General features: G+C 59.2%; 2 protein-coding genes across 2 annotated transcripts in view; both read left to right on the forward strand.

Moving 5' to 3' along the window:
* AZIN2 (antizyme inhibitor 2) overlaps positions 1-6,603 on the forward strand; it is a 7,306-nt gene extending 703 nt beyond the window's left edge. Inside the window, exons 2-12 of the mRNA XM_010576053.1 lie at positions 479-976; positions 1,487-1,601; positions 2,785-2,951; positions 3,050-3,223; positions 4,004-4,176; positions 4,291-4,422; positions 4,776-4,941; positions 5,062-5,224; positions 5,299-5,411; positions 5,694-5,908; positions 6,246-6,603. Of these exons, the coding sequence (XP_010574355.1) occupies positions 2,853-2,951; positions 3,050-3,223; positions 4,004-4,176; positions 4,291-4,422; positions 4,776-4,941; positions 5,062-5,224; positions 5,299-5,411; positions 5,694-5,908; positions 6,246-6,387 (1,377 nt within the window). The 5' untranslated portion in view covers positions 479-976; positions 1,487-1,601; positions 2,785-2,852 and the 3' untranslated portion in view covers positions 6,388-6,603. The remainder of the gene's footprint in view (positions 1-478; positions 977-1,486; positions 1,602-2,784; positions 2,952-3,049; positions 3,224-4,003; positions 4,177-4,290; positions 4,423-4,775; positions 4,942-5,061; positions 5,225-5,298; positions 5,412-5,693; positions 5,909-6,245) is intronic.
* An 848-nt stretch (positions 6,604-7,451) lies between these two features.
* Positions 7,452-9,161, forward strand: NDUFS5 (NADH dehydrogenase (ubiquinone) Fe-S protein 5, 15kDa (NADH-coenzyme Q reductase)). The gene is made up of 2 exons (XM_010576055.1): positions 7,452-7,784; positions 8,532-9,161. The coding sequence occupies exons 1-2, from the start codon at positions 7,569-7,571 to the stop codon at positions 8,634-8,636; spliced, it is 321 nt and encodes a 106-aa protein (XP_010574357.1). The 5' UTR covers positions 7,452-7,568; the 3' UTR covers positions 8,637-9,161.
* Positions 9,162-14,599: the final 5,438 nt, after the last annotated feature.

A 14,599-nucleotide genomic window follows, 5' to 3' on the forward strand; every position in this document is an offset into this window, starting at 1 on the left:
GGGCGGGGTTTCGCAGGGAATGGGCGGGGTTTCGCGGGGAGCGGGGGGGGGTTCGCAGGTAGTGGGCGGAGTTAGGCGGCACTGCGTGGGTTGAAGCGCGCCCTGCGTGGGCCGCCGGCCTCTGCGTGGGGTGGGTTCACCACGCTGCAGTGCGTGGGCTGTGCATCACGGCACTGCTCGGCACTCCCAGAAGCGAGTGGCACTGTGGTGCTCTGCACCACGCTGCCGAGATCTGGCACGTCTCTGCCCTCCTGCTGCTGTGGTGCTCTCTGCGTGGCTCCCCCCATCCTGCACGGCACAGTCCAGGGCTGGGTCCTGGGCCAGAGCACCGGGAAAACAGGCCAGGATCTCACAGGAGACAAGAGCTCCCTTCACCCTGGTTGCCAGGAGTATCCATGGCAAAGCCAAGACCACAGTGTTGAATACAAGAACCCAGGATAAGTCGGTCCCTCTCTCTTCCTCTCCCTTCCATGCACAGAACGCTGTCTCCTCAGCAACAACAGAGAGGGAATTGCAAATTAACAAGATGAAGAAAAAAATCCCCTGCTCAGCCTGTGGTGTTTGTGGGATGGAGCAGTGGAACCATTTCCAAGTGCACAAACGCAGGCAAAGACAGGACTGATCGACCAGACAGGGCATCTGCACGTACGGCAGAGCTGGATCTGCTGCCAGGGAACCCACCAAAACTGGCAGCAGCACAACAAGGGCAGAATCAGTCCCTGACGTCTTCCCAGCTACCTCCTCCAGCCAATGTCCCAGCCAAACAGGCACTGCTCAGCCTTTAATCTGCAGAAAGCCTCGTTTCCCTGGCAGCAGTATTTCAGAGGTATTTTTGGCACTCTTCTCCCCAAGGGTCCCTGCGCACACGATGCACGCGCAGCCACGAGCGCCCTCGCACCAGGGCCGGGCTGCAGGCAGGCTCGCAGTGCTCTGCACCATCAAGCTGGGAATGAGCTGCCGGCACGGCAGGGACTCGGTGAGAACCCAGGGTGTCTGCTGGGAGCAGCCCCAGTCCTGGGACAGGGTGGGCAAGGAGGGGGTGCCTTCTTCTAAAGGGATGAAGGATGCTCCGAGGCAGCTCAGCCAATGGGGTGGCTGGGCTTGGTTGCCATGGCTACGGTTGTGAGGCAGAGGGGGGGGGGGGGAGTGCTGGGATACAAGGGGTGCGGAGCCCCCCCACCCTCTGCAGGGTTACCTGGTCCAGGGGCTCGGGGCAGGCAGGGAACCGGGGCAGGACGAACAGCCGCCGCTGGGGCCAGTCCATTCTCTTGGGAGACCCATGGGCATAATCTGTTTAAATGCTTTCTAAGGTAATGGGGTGGAGGGGATGGTGTGGGGCTGCTGGGGAAGCTCGTTTGCCTGGCACAGTGAGGAGGGGGCTGATGAGGGATGCCTGCGGATGCTGAGTTTTGGGAATGGTGGGTGGAGGGCATCCTGCCATCGGTGCCCCTCTCCCTTGCTAACCCCTTGCACTGCTTCTCCCCAGAGACCTCAGACCCCCAACAACAGCTACGCCTCGGGGTGCTGCCAGAGCTCGGTGTTCCTCGGGGGGCCCCCCTGGCAGCACGCCTAGTCACCCGGGAGGAAGGCATTGGACCTTAGTAAGGAGGGGATGTCCAAGGCGGGGGCATGTTTGCCCAGGGCTGACGGGAATGACCCACTTAATTGCTCATCATTTCTGTGCCCAACCAGCGTGGGCTGGGTGCTGGTTAGTGATGTCTTTGGGGAGTGAAGGGTAAGGCTGGAGCAGTTGCTCTCCTTTCCCAAGCGTGAAGCTCTAAGAGCTCCAAACCCCATTTTTTCTCCCCATTCCCCATCTCTGGAGTTTGCTGGTGGTGCTTGCTCAATGTATTACAACACCGTGCTGCTCCGGGGTCAGCGTGGTCTTTCTCCTAGTGCCCATCCAAAATGTCATAAGTAGGTCTCTGCAGAGGAGGAGGTGGAGTGCAGCTCTGAGAAATGAAACCTCTGTCTCCCACTCACTTCAAATCAGAAAGACCATGTTCCTGTAAGAGCCCTGGAGCTAGACCTGGATTATTGGAGTGGAAATGTTTCCTGCAAGCTTGTGCTAGGTCATCAGCTCCCTGGGTTATGGGATGGACTGGGTCCAGGGGAGGAGATTGTTAAAGCTAAGTGTGCGAGCTTAAAGCTAAAGCTCCGCCAAGTGTGTGAGCCAGGAAACACCACGCAGCTTAACTTGTCCCCTTGTTCCACACACTGTGTCATGGGAGAGACGTGAAACTGGAACGACAGCATGGATCCAGACCATCCTCAGGTCGGCCGGTGTCAGTGAGTGGCCTGTGCTGTGCTCTTTAAAGATGCTTCCCTTTTCGTGGGGCTTGTGTGCCTGCGAAGGGGGGTCCATGAGACTTCAGCTATTTGAAAACTACAAGGGAACTTCACCCCATGCAACGTACAGCAGATCTAGCTACATGCCGGAGCATGAAGGGACACATTCTGGCATATATAGGCCACCTTCTTTGCAGTGAAGTTGGCTTTATTGTTAACTGTGTTGGTGCCTGAACTGCTGCTGAAGAAGACAGGGCTGCTGTGTGCCAAAAGAAAGCTCTGAGCTGCAGAGAAATGTGTCTCCTCCCCCTGGAGAAGATGCTTTAACCCACAGTAGGGCTCTCAGCAGAGGCGCTGGTTTGGAGAGCAGCAGGGAGCTCTACCCAGGGCAGCGCTGCCATGTACGGCCCATGGGAGGGATGGGGTGCAGGCTGGGTGATGCACGCTGGCGGAGCTTCTGGGGCCCTGCTTCTAATATTCCCTTTCTTTTTCCAGTCTGTTGTGTATTTAGAAACTACAACCTACTCGAGGAGGCTTTAAACTAGAGTTATCACACCTTGACCATGAATGGGTACTTGAAGGAATCCAATTTCATGATGGTGGAGGAGGGCTTCACCACCAGAGACCTCCTGGAGAACCTCCTCGTGGAGCTGGGCCAGGTGGTAAGGGCTGGCAGCTCTGCTGCTCCCCGGCAGCCAGCACCCCCTTGGCAGAGGCGGTCGTGGGGAGGCAACTACTGTTCACTCCGACTTTCTCCTAGAGCGACCAGCAAGCCTTCTTCGTGGCAGACCTTGGGGACATTGTGAAGAAACACCTGCGTTTCCTGAAGGCTTTGCCCCGTGTGAAACCCTACTTCCCGGTTAAGTGCAACGGCAGTGAAGGAGTGATTCGGCTGCTGGCTGAGCTGGGGGCAGGCTTTGCCTGTACCAACAAGGTAGGGTCGTGGAAGGACAGCTCAGGGTGAGCATCCTTTGGGTATTTGTGGGAGAGTGGCAGAACTCACCCACCTTTCCTAAGTTTCCACTCATTAGATGGCATTTAGAGGGGCAGGAGTCTCCCCCTGCTGTCAAAACCCTCCTGACACAGCCCAGAAATCCCTGTCCTCTGTCTGGTGACTCAGGCTTGTTCCCCTTGACCGATATTCCTGTCTCTGGAACTGGTGTCCTGGCTGGCAGGCTTGGCTGGTGGCAAGGCACATTCCTGGGGTGCCACTGACACAGCCGTCCAATTCTTGGTGGCTTTAAAGCTGAGCCTAAAGCTCCCGCTCCCTCCAGCTTGTCATTTGCAATAGCCAGATTTCTAGGGAGGAACCGAAGTTAAGCCACTTACTTGTACATAATTAAATAGGACGCGTTACCAGGAGGAGAAAGTGCAAAGAGTCATGACAGCTCAGACCAGCACTGCAGCTGTCACCCTCATTGCAGCTCACCGGGGACACATGCACCAAACCCATGCCTGCTAAACCCACTTGTTTTCTCTCCTCCTGGTCTCATGCCGCTTGTAAACATCTTGCCGCAACCTGCCCCTGCCAGGACAAAGTCCACTGTGATTCCTTTGAGCTCTTGCGGATTTTCCGTGGAAAAGCCCAGGCTGCAATGCTGGCGGTTTGCCCTCCGCAATGCTGCAAGCTGGCCGAGCCCCAGGGCTGATCGTGGCCAGGCATGGGCAGTGCTGGTCCCGAGGACCTGCCTACATGCATGCTGTGTCCCTGCAGGCAGAGATTGCATGTGTGCAAAGCATTGGGGTCCCGGCTGACAAGATCTTCTACAGCAGCCCCTGCAAGCAGGTTGCCCATATCAAATACGCAGCCAGCCATGGTGTGCAGCTGATGACCTTCGACAACGAGGTGGAGCTGAGCAAGGTGGCCAGGAGCCACCCTCATGCCAGGTAGGTGTCTGGCAGCATCGTTGGAGTGGGGGGCTGGAGTAGGAGCTGGGGAGATGGCTGTGAGGTGACAGAGGGCCTGAAGACTCCTCAACACAGTGTGGCTTTGCTCTGCAGGTTGTTGTTGGGTATTACTGCTGACTCCAGCCCCTCTACCCATTCGAACATGATGTTTGGGACCACGCTCGAGTCCTGCCGGCACCTGCTAGAGACAGCGAAAGAGCAGGCTGTGGAGGTTATTGGCATCAGGTACAGCACATGGTCCTTCTTTCATAGGGGTGCTCAGCCCATGTTGGAGGGGACTGTGGGAAGCTCTGCCTTGCCAGAACAACACGGAGGTCCACGGAGTCACCGGCTGCTCTGGTTGGGAGTGAGGTGGAGGCTGGACCTGGGGAGGTTGACCCTTGTTGGGACTAATTTGGGGCAGTTTTGGACCTCAGAGAGGATCTGGGGGCCTCTGCGGGACTGGCCAGGCAGTCTGGCTTGGGATGGTGTGTGGGAAACACAGAGCTGCCCCCAGTGAATGATAATCCCGGTGCCGTGTCCCCTCGCTGCTCTCTGGGGACAGGCGAGCCCTGCTGAAACAGGGACTGTGCCCTCAGCTTTCACCTTGGGAGCCGCGGTCTGGAGCCCCAGGCCTTCACTCAGTCTGTGGCTGCGGCACAGCTGGCCTTTGAGATTGGCACAGAGCTGGGCTACCAGATGCACCTCCTGGATGTCGGAGGAGGATTCCCTGGCACCGAGGACACCAGAACCCGGTTCGAAGAGGTACGCAGCTCCCGATGCCTGCACTCAGCAGGCAGAGAGCGAGGCTGGAGGGTCTCCCCGGGTCTGGCTCCCTGCAGAGGGGCTGAGCTAACCGAGGGGGAACATCTTCTTCCCATCCAGATCGCTGCCGTGATAAACTCTGCCTTGGACTTGTATTTCCCAGACGGCTGCGGGGTGGAGATCATTGCGACACCTGGCCGATACTACATCACCTCTGCCTTCACCTTTGCTGCCAGCATCACTGCCAGGGAAGAGGTTCCCGTGGAACAGCCTGGCTCCGATGGTATGTGGGATGGTGGAATGGGCCCACCTGTGTGCCCCAGCCCCACCTTAAGCCCTCTCCTTGCTCCCCTCCAGAGGAAGAGTCTGGCAGCAAGAAGAGCCTCGTGTATCACCTCAGCGATGGCATCTACAGCGCCTTCAGCTGCCTCCTGTTTGACACCCCCTGCCCAAGAGCTCAGCTGCACAAGGTGAGGGTCTGGCCCAGCTTGAGGAGAGCCCGGCGGGTCCCTCACACTGTGTCGCATTGCCTCAGCCCACGCTGCTCTCCCTTGCGTCGTGGCTGGCCCCAGGCTCCATGCCAGAGGAGAGCAGAGGCCATGGGGAAGAGGTTGTGGTGATGTACCAGCAGAGCTGTAGCCAGAGTCCCTGAGCTCCCAGGGTCGGATCTTCAGGGCAGGTGGAGATGAGACAGATCGCTGTGACACTGGGGCATCCTCATCCCCTGCGGCTGCTCCATCTCTCCCCCGCAGAGACCCTGCCCAGACCACCCCTCGCACAGCAGCAGCCTCCAGGGTCCCCCAGAAGACACAGAGGACCACATTGCCGATGGCCTGGAACTGCCCGAGCTGCAGGTCGGGGACTGGCTGATTTTTGAGGACATGGGTGCCTACACCATCGCAAACTCGTCCCTGCTTGGGGGGTGTCCCCAGCCACAGATCACCTACGCCATGTCCCGTGTGGCCTGGTAAGAGACGGTCCTGTGTGAGCAGGGCTGAATCCCCTGGGAGATGCTGTCTTTCCCTCCACCTGGGCTCTTTGCCCAAGGGAGACAATCAAATCTGAGTCCCAGAACCTGAAGATTCAGGGTAAAAACCTGGTCTCAGAGGCAAAACTCGTATTTTTTTAAACATTGACAGACTTGAGCCAGTTTTTCACTGGGGAAGCCACAGGCAGCTCATTTCTGTCTGTGCAGACTGGGCCGTTGCTCTGGGGGATGTGAGACCCCCTAAGCTCCCCCTTCCTACAGCATTTCACAAGGGGATGCTCCCCCTTGCTCCCCCTCGGGTGTCTCTCCCTTGCAGGAAAGCCGTCCAGTTCTTCCAGGGAAAGCCACCGCAAACAGAAGACGACCGCGAAAGCATCTGCGCCCCGCTGTCCTGCGGCTGGGAGATGGCGGAGACGCTCTGCGTCACCCCGGTTTTCACTCCGGCCAGCATCATCTGAGCAACACCGGTACCGGGGAAGGGGATGAAGGTCTCATGGCAGCCAGGTCGCGGCAGCACCTCCTGCCCTGCCTGCCGCTGGCATCACCCCACTCAGCTCTCATGAGGGATCCGTGGTGAGGACTTTGAAGTATACACCATAAATCCTGTTCCTCCCGCTCGTGCAGTGTTGTGTGCCTGCTAAAGGGGTGGGTGGATGGCGCCGAGCAGGTTTGGGTTCGTTTTTTAAGAGTTATGGTAATAAAACGGTTATCCGGTGCGGCTCGGGGTTTCGTGTGAGGAAGCCCATGGCTCTTCCTCCCCACCCTGAGCCGGAGGCAGCGGAGAATCAGTCTGCAATAAGCAGTTAGCTGCGTAATGAGGCTTTGCTCGTTAGGGAAGGTAGGGCCGTTCCTCCGAACCTTGAACACTGTTCAGGCATCCGGGAGGGACCCCTGGATTTTTGAGGGTGGGGGGAGGTATGAAAATAGGGGGGTAGGTTCCAGGATGTGGGTATTACTGGGAGGAAGACCCAGACCTGGTGGCATCCCCCCAGTCCCCAAGCTCTCGTTAACCCTAACGAAGCCCCCTGCCCCTGAGATGTGTGTGTGTGGGTCCCGCACAGGTACAGCACTGCGGCGGGGGGAGATGGGAACCGGGAGCCCATAAAAGCCAAAGAACGGGGACACCACAAGACCCTGAAAGCCAGGGACTGGGGAAACTGGGGGAACTGGGGGGTACTGGGAGGACCCTGAAGCATGGGGGTGGGGTGCACTGGGAGCAATGGGCCACCGGGGGGATACTGGGGGACACTGGGGCGCGGGGGTGGGGGGCACTGGGAGCACTGGGAGGGCGTTGGTCGGGGGAGCACTGGGAGGACACGGGGAGTACGGGGGGAGCCTCGGCGGCTGCCGCAGCGGCCGGCAGGGGGCGCTGGGGCGCGGCGGGCAGCCTCCTCTTCCGGCCCGCCAGGGGGCGCTGCAACGGGGAAGGCCGCTTGTGCCGCTCGTCTCGCTGGCTCCGCCGAAGCCGACAAGCCGTAAAGCGCGACGTGATTGTCGCAGCTGCGCTTACGCTTGACGGCGGGCAGCGTCGTGAAAGGCCGGTGAAGGACGGCGGCGGCGGTTGCGGGTCCGTGAGGCGCGGCCGGTCGGCCGGTGTTCGTATCGCGACAGCGTCCTTTTTCGCGACAAGGGCGGAGCTATGCCGTTCTGGGACTTGCAGCGGCAGCTGGGTATCGATGTAGACCGGTGGCTGTTGCGGCAGAGCATGCCGCAGCCCTACGGCAAGGCCGGGGCCTGTCACGCCTTCGAGCGGGAGTGGGTGGAATGCGGACACGGCCTGGGCCAGCCCCGCGCCCGCCGCGAGTGTCAGCTCGAGTACGAGGACTTTATGGAGTGCATGCACCGCACCAAGCTGGTGAGCGTCGCCGGGCCGGGGTTGGGGAGCAGGGGGCTCTGGAGGGTCCAGGCCAAGTTGGGGGGGGGAGCACTGGGGCACCAGGCCCGGGCTGGGAACGCTTGAGGTGCTGGGTCAGGCTGGGGAGAGGGTGGTGAGGGTGCAGGCCAAGCTCTTGAGGAGGTTTGGGGGCTCTGGCGCAGGCTGGGGAGGGGGATCGGGGTGGGGAGCGCTGCCCAGGGATGTTCCTGCTCACCGGACACCCTGCCTTGGTGGTGCCTGGAGCCATCGGGCACTACCTCCCGGCTGGCAGCGGGTAGGCAGCGTACCTTAGAGAGCGCGAGTGGGGCGTCTGGCCCTGCAGCAGCCCCTTTCCCAAGGGGTGATGTGGGCTGTGGTAGCAGCAGGGCTCTGTCCTCTGCAGTCCCTTCCTCCCTGCCTGTGTGGCTCTCCTCTTCTCCAGCAGCAGTTACAATCAATCCTCAGCTGCAGTAGCGATGGCAGAAGATACTGCTGGGTCAGCTGTGGGTTGAAAACCCGATTATCATTAGTAGTAAAATGTGTTGCAACACCCTGAAAGCCCAAAAATCTTTGGCAGGAGGCTCAAACCCGTGTGAGGAGCCCCAAGGGCAGGGTTAGTGTGGGTTCCACGTGCATGCGGCTTCTGGGAGGCTGCTGGGACCTGTGCTAGGGACCGCGCAAGTGCTTTTCTGACTGCTGCGACCCTGTTGCGTGTCTGCCCCGACCCTCTCGTGTGCGCTTTGCCAGGCTATGCGGCTGAGAACCATCCTTGAGCAGAGGGACAAGATGATCAAGGAAGGGAAGTACACGATGCCCGACTACCACAAGGGCAAAGAGGAGCCGCGGCCTTGATTCGTGGGGGATGGGGCCGTCGGTCACCTGTAGAGCCGTTGACGTGGAACTCCTCTGGGAAGAAAACCTGTGGCACAACCGGGTCACGCTGTAGTGGTGGGGTGGGGTCTGCGTGGGGGCCCTGCCCCTCCTGAAGGGGAATGACACCACATCAGGCATCGCTTGGACTAGTAAATGTCTCCTTCGGAACAGCATTTGGCTCTGTCTTGTCTTTTTTTCCTGAGTAAAGCACGGCTTGAGGGTCTCTCTCTGTAGCAGTGCTGCCAGGGGAGCTTTTGAGACACCCTAAAACACCTCAGTGGTGCTGGGGACGTGCCCCTGAGGAGGTCAAATGCTCCTGGAGCCAGAGGGAGCTGGTGCCACGGGCTGTCGTGAGTTCTCCCTTTGTGCTCGCAGCTCATCCCTCCTGCTGACCTGTGGGCAGGCCTCCCAGGCAGCAATTGCTGCTGGAAACGAGAGGAATAACCTGAAAGAGTTAAAAAAACCCAAACCTGTCCAAGCTTATCCTGCAAAATTTCATCTTAATTTACAGCCATCATATGGGACTGGTGTGTGCTGGGCTGTTCCCAGTCACTCTCCAGCTGGTGGTAGCCGTGTATGAGGTGAAAACCTGGTTAAAACAACTTGTTTGCACCTGGATTCAGAGCAGTAGTGGATGGATTCAGTTTCTCTCCTGCTCTTTCAGCGTGTCGGAAGCAGATCTCCTCTCTGGGGGCTTTGCTTCAAAATCCCATGTGTCAGCGGGATCCATTGAGCGCCGTGGCGGATGCTGGGCCCTGCTGACAGCAGCTGGCGGGCAGCTCTGGCACGGCCGGGGCGGTTTGTCCCTCCGTGCTGTGTCCTGGCAGCGGGACCTGCCTGCGCAGCTGGTGTTCCTCCCTTCCCAAGGCGGGTATTTCCCCCTGTTCCCTCCAAATCCAGCACAGTTTTGTAACGGCATTAAATCAGGTGAGTACCTGGAAGTAGAGAGGGGACAGATATGTGCTTTAATCCACGTTTTTAATACTGGTGATTGTGGGTTTAATGCTTAATCTTTGATGCAGGTGGAGTCTACAAGTTTCCTGATCCTCGCAAATCCCCATACTGGGATGATAAACGCTGACCTGAGCGTGGTGTAACCTCTGGCAGGCAGAGATGGCCGGTGCGTCTCGCCGAGCTGCGCCAAGGGGCTGCATGGGGCTGTCGCTCCTGCTCGCAGATGCAGTTTCTCTAACTCCTGCCCCGCTGATGCCTTTGTCTGTGGATCATCAGGGCTTTGGATGCCCATCTCTGCATTTGTCTCCAGCTGAGAAGAAAAGTCCTCTCTCGAGGGCTGAAGGTGGCCATGGCAGACAACCTCTTCAAACACCTTGTGAATGAGTAACCGGGTGGGGGAGAACAGCTGATTTGATAAGCGGTCTGTGTTTAGATAGTATGTGCCTGAAATTTGAGAGTTTGAAGTTAAAAGTATCGCCTGACGTGGACTATGACGGGAGCAAAAAACCCAAACTCTTGTGGCTGGGACCCAAAGAGAGGGAGCACTGCCGCTTTGAGCTTCCAAGGGCCCATGTCCTGTGGTGGGTGCACAGATCCTTCCTGGGGATGAGAAGAGGCTCGCAGAGCCCTCATTCCACACGGACCCTGGAAGAGCTGCGCCCTCAGATACGGGGGGTCACAGCTGGGTACTGTGTTTTTGGGGCTCTCTGCCCTCTCCTTGTGCCATCCTGGGGTGCCCAGGGCAGGGACCCAAACCACGAGAGTTTCATTATTTGCACATGGTTGAACCAAAGTGCACTGACAGAAACACTTCCCCAGGTTTCACCCTGGTTCCACGCGGGCTGTGGCAGCTACGGTCCCACATGTGCCATCCCTGCTGGGGTTTGGCCTTTCTGGGATTTCTGCTGCTCCTTGTCAAGCTCCTCTCCCACAGCTCCCTCCGAACTGGCCTTCCTGAGCGCTGCTGGGAGGTTTCTCCCTTCCCTCAGGCCCAAATGGATTCCCTGCGCTCAGACTGAATCACAGCTGCAGTCATCCCGGCATGTGGGACAGAGCCACAGTTCTCCCTGGCAGGGGCAGGTGCTGGGAGATGGCAGCATCAGGGAGCCCCAAAATTTGGGTCTGGATCCAATGAGGCCCCAGGCTGCTGGAGATGGGGGGGCTGCTCTCCTTGCACGTAATGGGCTGATAATCCTCAGGGATTTTGTTTGGCTTTTTAAAATATGAAAACTGTTTGGTGGTGATTAGTTTCAGCAGAGGAAAACTTACGTAACGGTGCCGACACTCAGGTGGATTACAGCGTTTCAGCTGTAAAAGCAGGCGAGGGGAAGTTCCCCAGGCAGCAGTGGAGGGAAATGCCGGAAAGATGCGAGAGCAGTGTGAAAAAATGGGCAGAAATGTGAATGTTTTCAGGTGAAAACACCCTGGGAGGCTCCTGGCATGAGGGCTGTGGGCTCTGCGGGGTGGGGGGCTGCCGGAGCTGCCAGCCACCGGCCGTCAGAACTAATAAACGATGAACGGAGAGGGAAAACCACGCCTGGGGATAGAAATCGAACGGTGCCACGTGAGCTATTGGCTGTGGAGTATTTTATCTGCAGCAGAGAGCTGTCTGGGGAGGCTTTGGGGAGAAGGAGAGGGGCTGGGGCTGCGCAGGTAGGGGATGCGGGGACCAACGTTGCACCTCCAGAAAGCACCAAGCCGGGTTGAGCTGTGCCAGCGTGGCAATTGCTCGTTAGAGATGACAATTAATTACACTCCCCTTTCCTGAAGAGGTGTTATGCACCACGGAGGCGGCTTCGGAGAGGCAGCAGGTTCCCAGGGCCGGCAGTCGGCCCCATGAACGACTCTTCTGGTGGCAGCTCGACTGCGACAGTCGTTAACTCGGTGGCGTTGCAAACCCCTCACGAGCAGGCTGCGAAGGCTGGTAGCACCCGGAGCCGTGCGGCAGCACAAGCTGGCGCACTCTTGGGAATTGCTGGTTTGCAAAAAAAAAAAAAAAAAAAGGCTGTGAAAGGAAAGGGTTGCTTTTCCAGGGAGAGGGGAAAAAAAAAAAAGGGCTCAGCAAAAAGCCCAGCAACTTGCTTGTGTCGAGAGTGACTCATCTCGTCAAGCTGTCCAGATGTCGGAGGAAATATTGAAATGTATCTAAACGCTCCTGCCTCCTGAGACCCTCTTTAGATCCATCCAAAATCTAATTGTTCTGGCGATAGATGTTAACACAGCCAAGGGCAAGTGGTGAATAGCAGGGACTGGGAGGAGCAGATCTGTTTGTCATAGTTAAAAGCTCTATTAGAAATTTTGGCCAATAAAGCAAATAACCAAAGGCCTGATGAAAACAATCGAATTCATGGAGAGATAAAAAAACCACCTCCCAGCTCTGGCGGGAGGAGACCATGGCCGAGGCTCTGGCTGAGCGGCAGCAATCGAAAATGGGTCCGATCATCCCGACCGAGTTCCTCCAGGCAAAAGGGATTTGGAGCATCCTCAGCTTCTGAATGCAGCTCACCACGCAGCCCTGCACAAGATTCACTTCCAGTGCGTAGTAGATCCCAAATTTATATTTCACTGTTTGCTTTTTTGTCATTTTTTTGGCACAGGGTGAAGCCACATTCCGGCTGGGTGGGAGGCACCGAGGCTGGGATGGGGTGGGACGTCTCCACCGGGCATGAGCCAGCGAGAGCAGCGCTCGCATCACTCATCGGCTGCTTTCCCAGTGGTTTCCCTCCCCTCAGCTCCCCCATTCCCATTTTCCTATAACCCTCAGCCACCCGGGAGCAGGAGCTGGGGTCCGGGGAGCTGGTGAGCCCCCACCTCCTGCAGCTCCCACAGCCCCGGATGTGCCAGGAGCCTCCAGCAGCATCTGCAGCTCCTCTCTGCCTCGGAGAGGGGGAATAAACAACTCTCGGGAGATGAATAATTTATCAAAAGTCAAGGGAAAAGGCAGGTTTCATCTGCGGGCTTGGGCGAAGGTTTTAATGAGGGAGAGGGGACGGATCCCGGGGCAGAGCCATGTGCTGACTGATTTGCACCGGCGCAGCCGCGACTTGGGAGTTGTCTGCCTGCAGCCCCGCGGATGCCGAGCGGGACCCCAAGGTCTCGGCACCCTCCTCGGGTGGGTGTCCGCAGGGCCCCGGCAGGGAGGGGGGTCCCCATGGTCCTGCTGTACAGCACAGGAATGGGGAGATGAAATGATTTAGAGAGGACCCCTCCGCCTCCCCAATTCCTCCTGAAATAACGATTCCCCATCCCCACGTAGGCAAAACAACGCACGATCTTAACCCAGATTTGTAGCACAAATAATCCAATGCCGCCGGGCGCTGTGAGGGATTTCTGGAAAGGTGTTTTGGGTGTGAAATCCGCACAGGCTGGAACAGGCGCTGTCTCCCGACCGCCCTCGTTCCTCTGGGGTTCAACACGGCTCAAATCGGCCAGGTTTGCTCTTGAGGGCACCGCGACGGAGGAGGCCAGAGCCCGGTCGGTGGCACCGAGCACGGGGTGACGAAGGGACACGTCACCTTGCAGCCAGCGCCGGAGCGTGCAGCTCCCCACAGCCGGCTGTGCGGTGAACCGTGTGTTTCGTGCCCCGAGGGCGAGCGGTGCCCGGCTGCAATGGTTGGGAGCACGGGTGGCTGGGGGCATGGTGCCCATTGCCCCGGTGTGTGCCGGAGGCCGGGGGGGCCGCAGCCGGGCTCGTGGGGCCGTCAACCGGGGGGCCTCCACGCAGCGCAAACATGTGGCTGAGCTGCCCAACCTGTCCGGGAGCTTTGGGAACGGCACGAGCCGCGTCTGGCTCTTCGGGCACTTTCTTCCTCCCAGTGTGTCTGAGGCCACTGGCTCCGGCGGGACGAGCCCTCCCCGCTTCCCGGCTCTTGCAGATTTTGGGGTCTGTTGTGATGCCAGGACCCACAGCCCCCACTCGAGCACAGTGGCTGCATTTATCCATCAGTGTCCGGTACGGACCCAACCACCCGCTCAAGGGGTGCGAGACCCGCATGGGTGGAGGGAAGAGAAAGCGGTGCCGGGGCGGTGAAGCTGGTGCTGGCCCACGAGGACACCATTTTCCAGTATACCCTTTACTCTGCCCGCAGTGCCCCAGCACCAGTCCAACCCGGCTGCAATGTCATCGGGGGTCCCGGGGAGCTCATGCCCTCGTTACCAGCCGGTGCTCGTGTCTGCGAGGCCTTGGCCACCGCATCTGTGGGCTCGATACGTCCCACCGGTGCCTCCGCACCCGGGCGGGTTTCGGCCGAGTGCTTCCTCCTGCGCTGTTCTCCCCATCCCTGGATCCGACCAGGCAGGGCTGCAGGGCAACACGTGCCCTTTTACAGCCACGTCCCAAATGTCCAAGAGCAGAGCGTCACCACACCCCGTGCCGTGTCCTCCACTGTGTCCCACCCCCTCGCTGGAGGTATTTGGGGAAACAGCCGCCGGGAAGCAGAAGGACGCGTTGGGATGAGATCTGAAAACCGGTGGGGGCGAGATGCCCGTGGGGCAGCCGGCTGCGCCGAGACCCCGGGGGAACCGGGACGACGGGCTTGGCCCGGCCGCGTACACCGAAGCCGTGGGATCGTGCCGTCAGTGCGAGGCGGCTGGATCTGCCGTCAGCCGGAGCGGTTTATCCTGCTTCATTCCTGCCAAGCGGCTGGGGCTGTCCTGCAGCTCAGCCACCCCTTCGGGCTGCTGCTGGTGATCCTGCCTGCGCCGCGGCTGTTGCCGGTACTGACTCGGCTGGAGCTGGGATGCCTCGCTGCCCCGCAGGTGAGGCTCTGGGCAGCACACGGTTTTCCCAGTGCAACTCTCCGGCCCTTTCCACGCCTGGCCCTGCTCACGTCCCCCCTGCTCGTGCGTGTCCCCCCGTGCTCCCACCACGGCTGCTGGCCCCAATCGATGGGTGCTCTAATTACCCTGAGCCTAGAGAGGGGGTGGGGGGGATCCAGGGGATGGGGTGGAAGGGGGGGTGCTGAGAGGGGAAGGGGGTGCCCTGGGGG

The sequence above is a fragment of the Haliaeetus leucocephalus genome, unplaced genomic scaffold, assembly GCF_000737465.1.
Source record: "Haliaeetus leucocephalus isolate CR32 unplaced genomic scaffold, Haliaeetus_leucocephalus-4.0 Scaffold517, whole genome shotgun sequence".
Lineage (NCBI taxonomy): Eukaryota > Metazoa > Chordata > Aves > Accipitriformes > Accipitridae > Haliaeetus > Haliaeetus leucocephalus.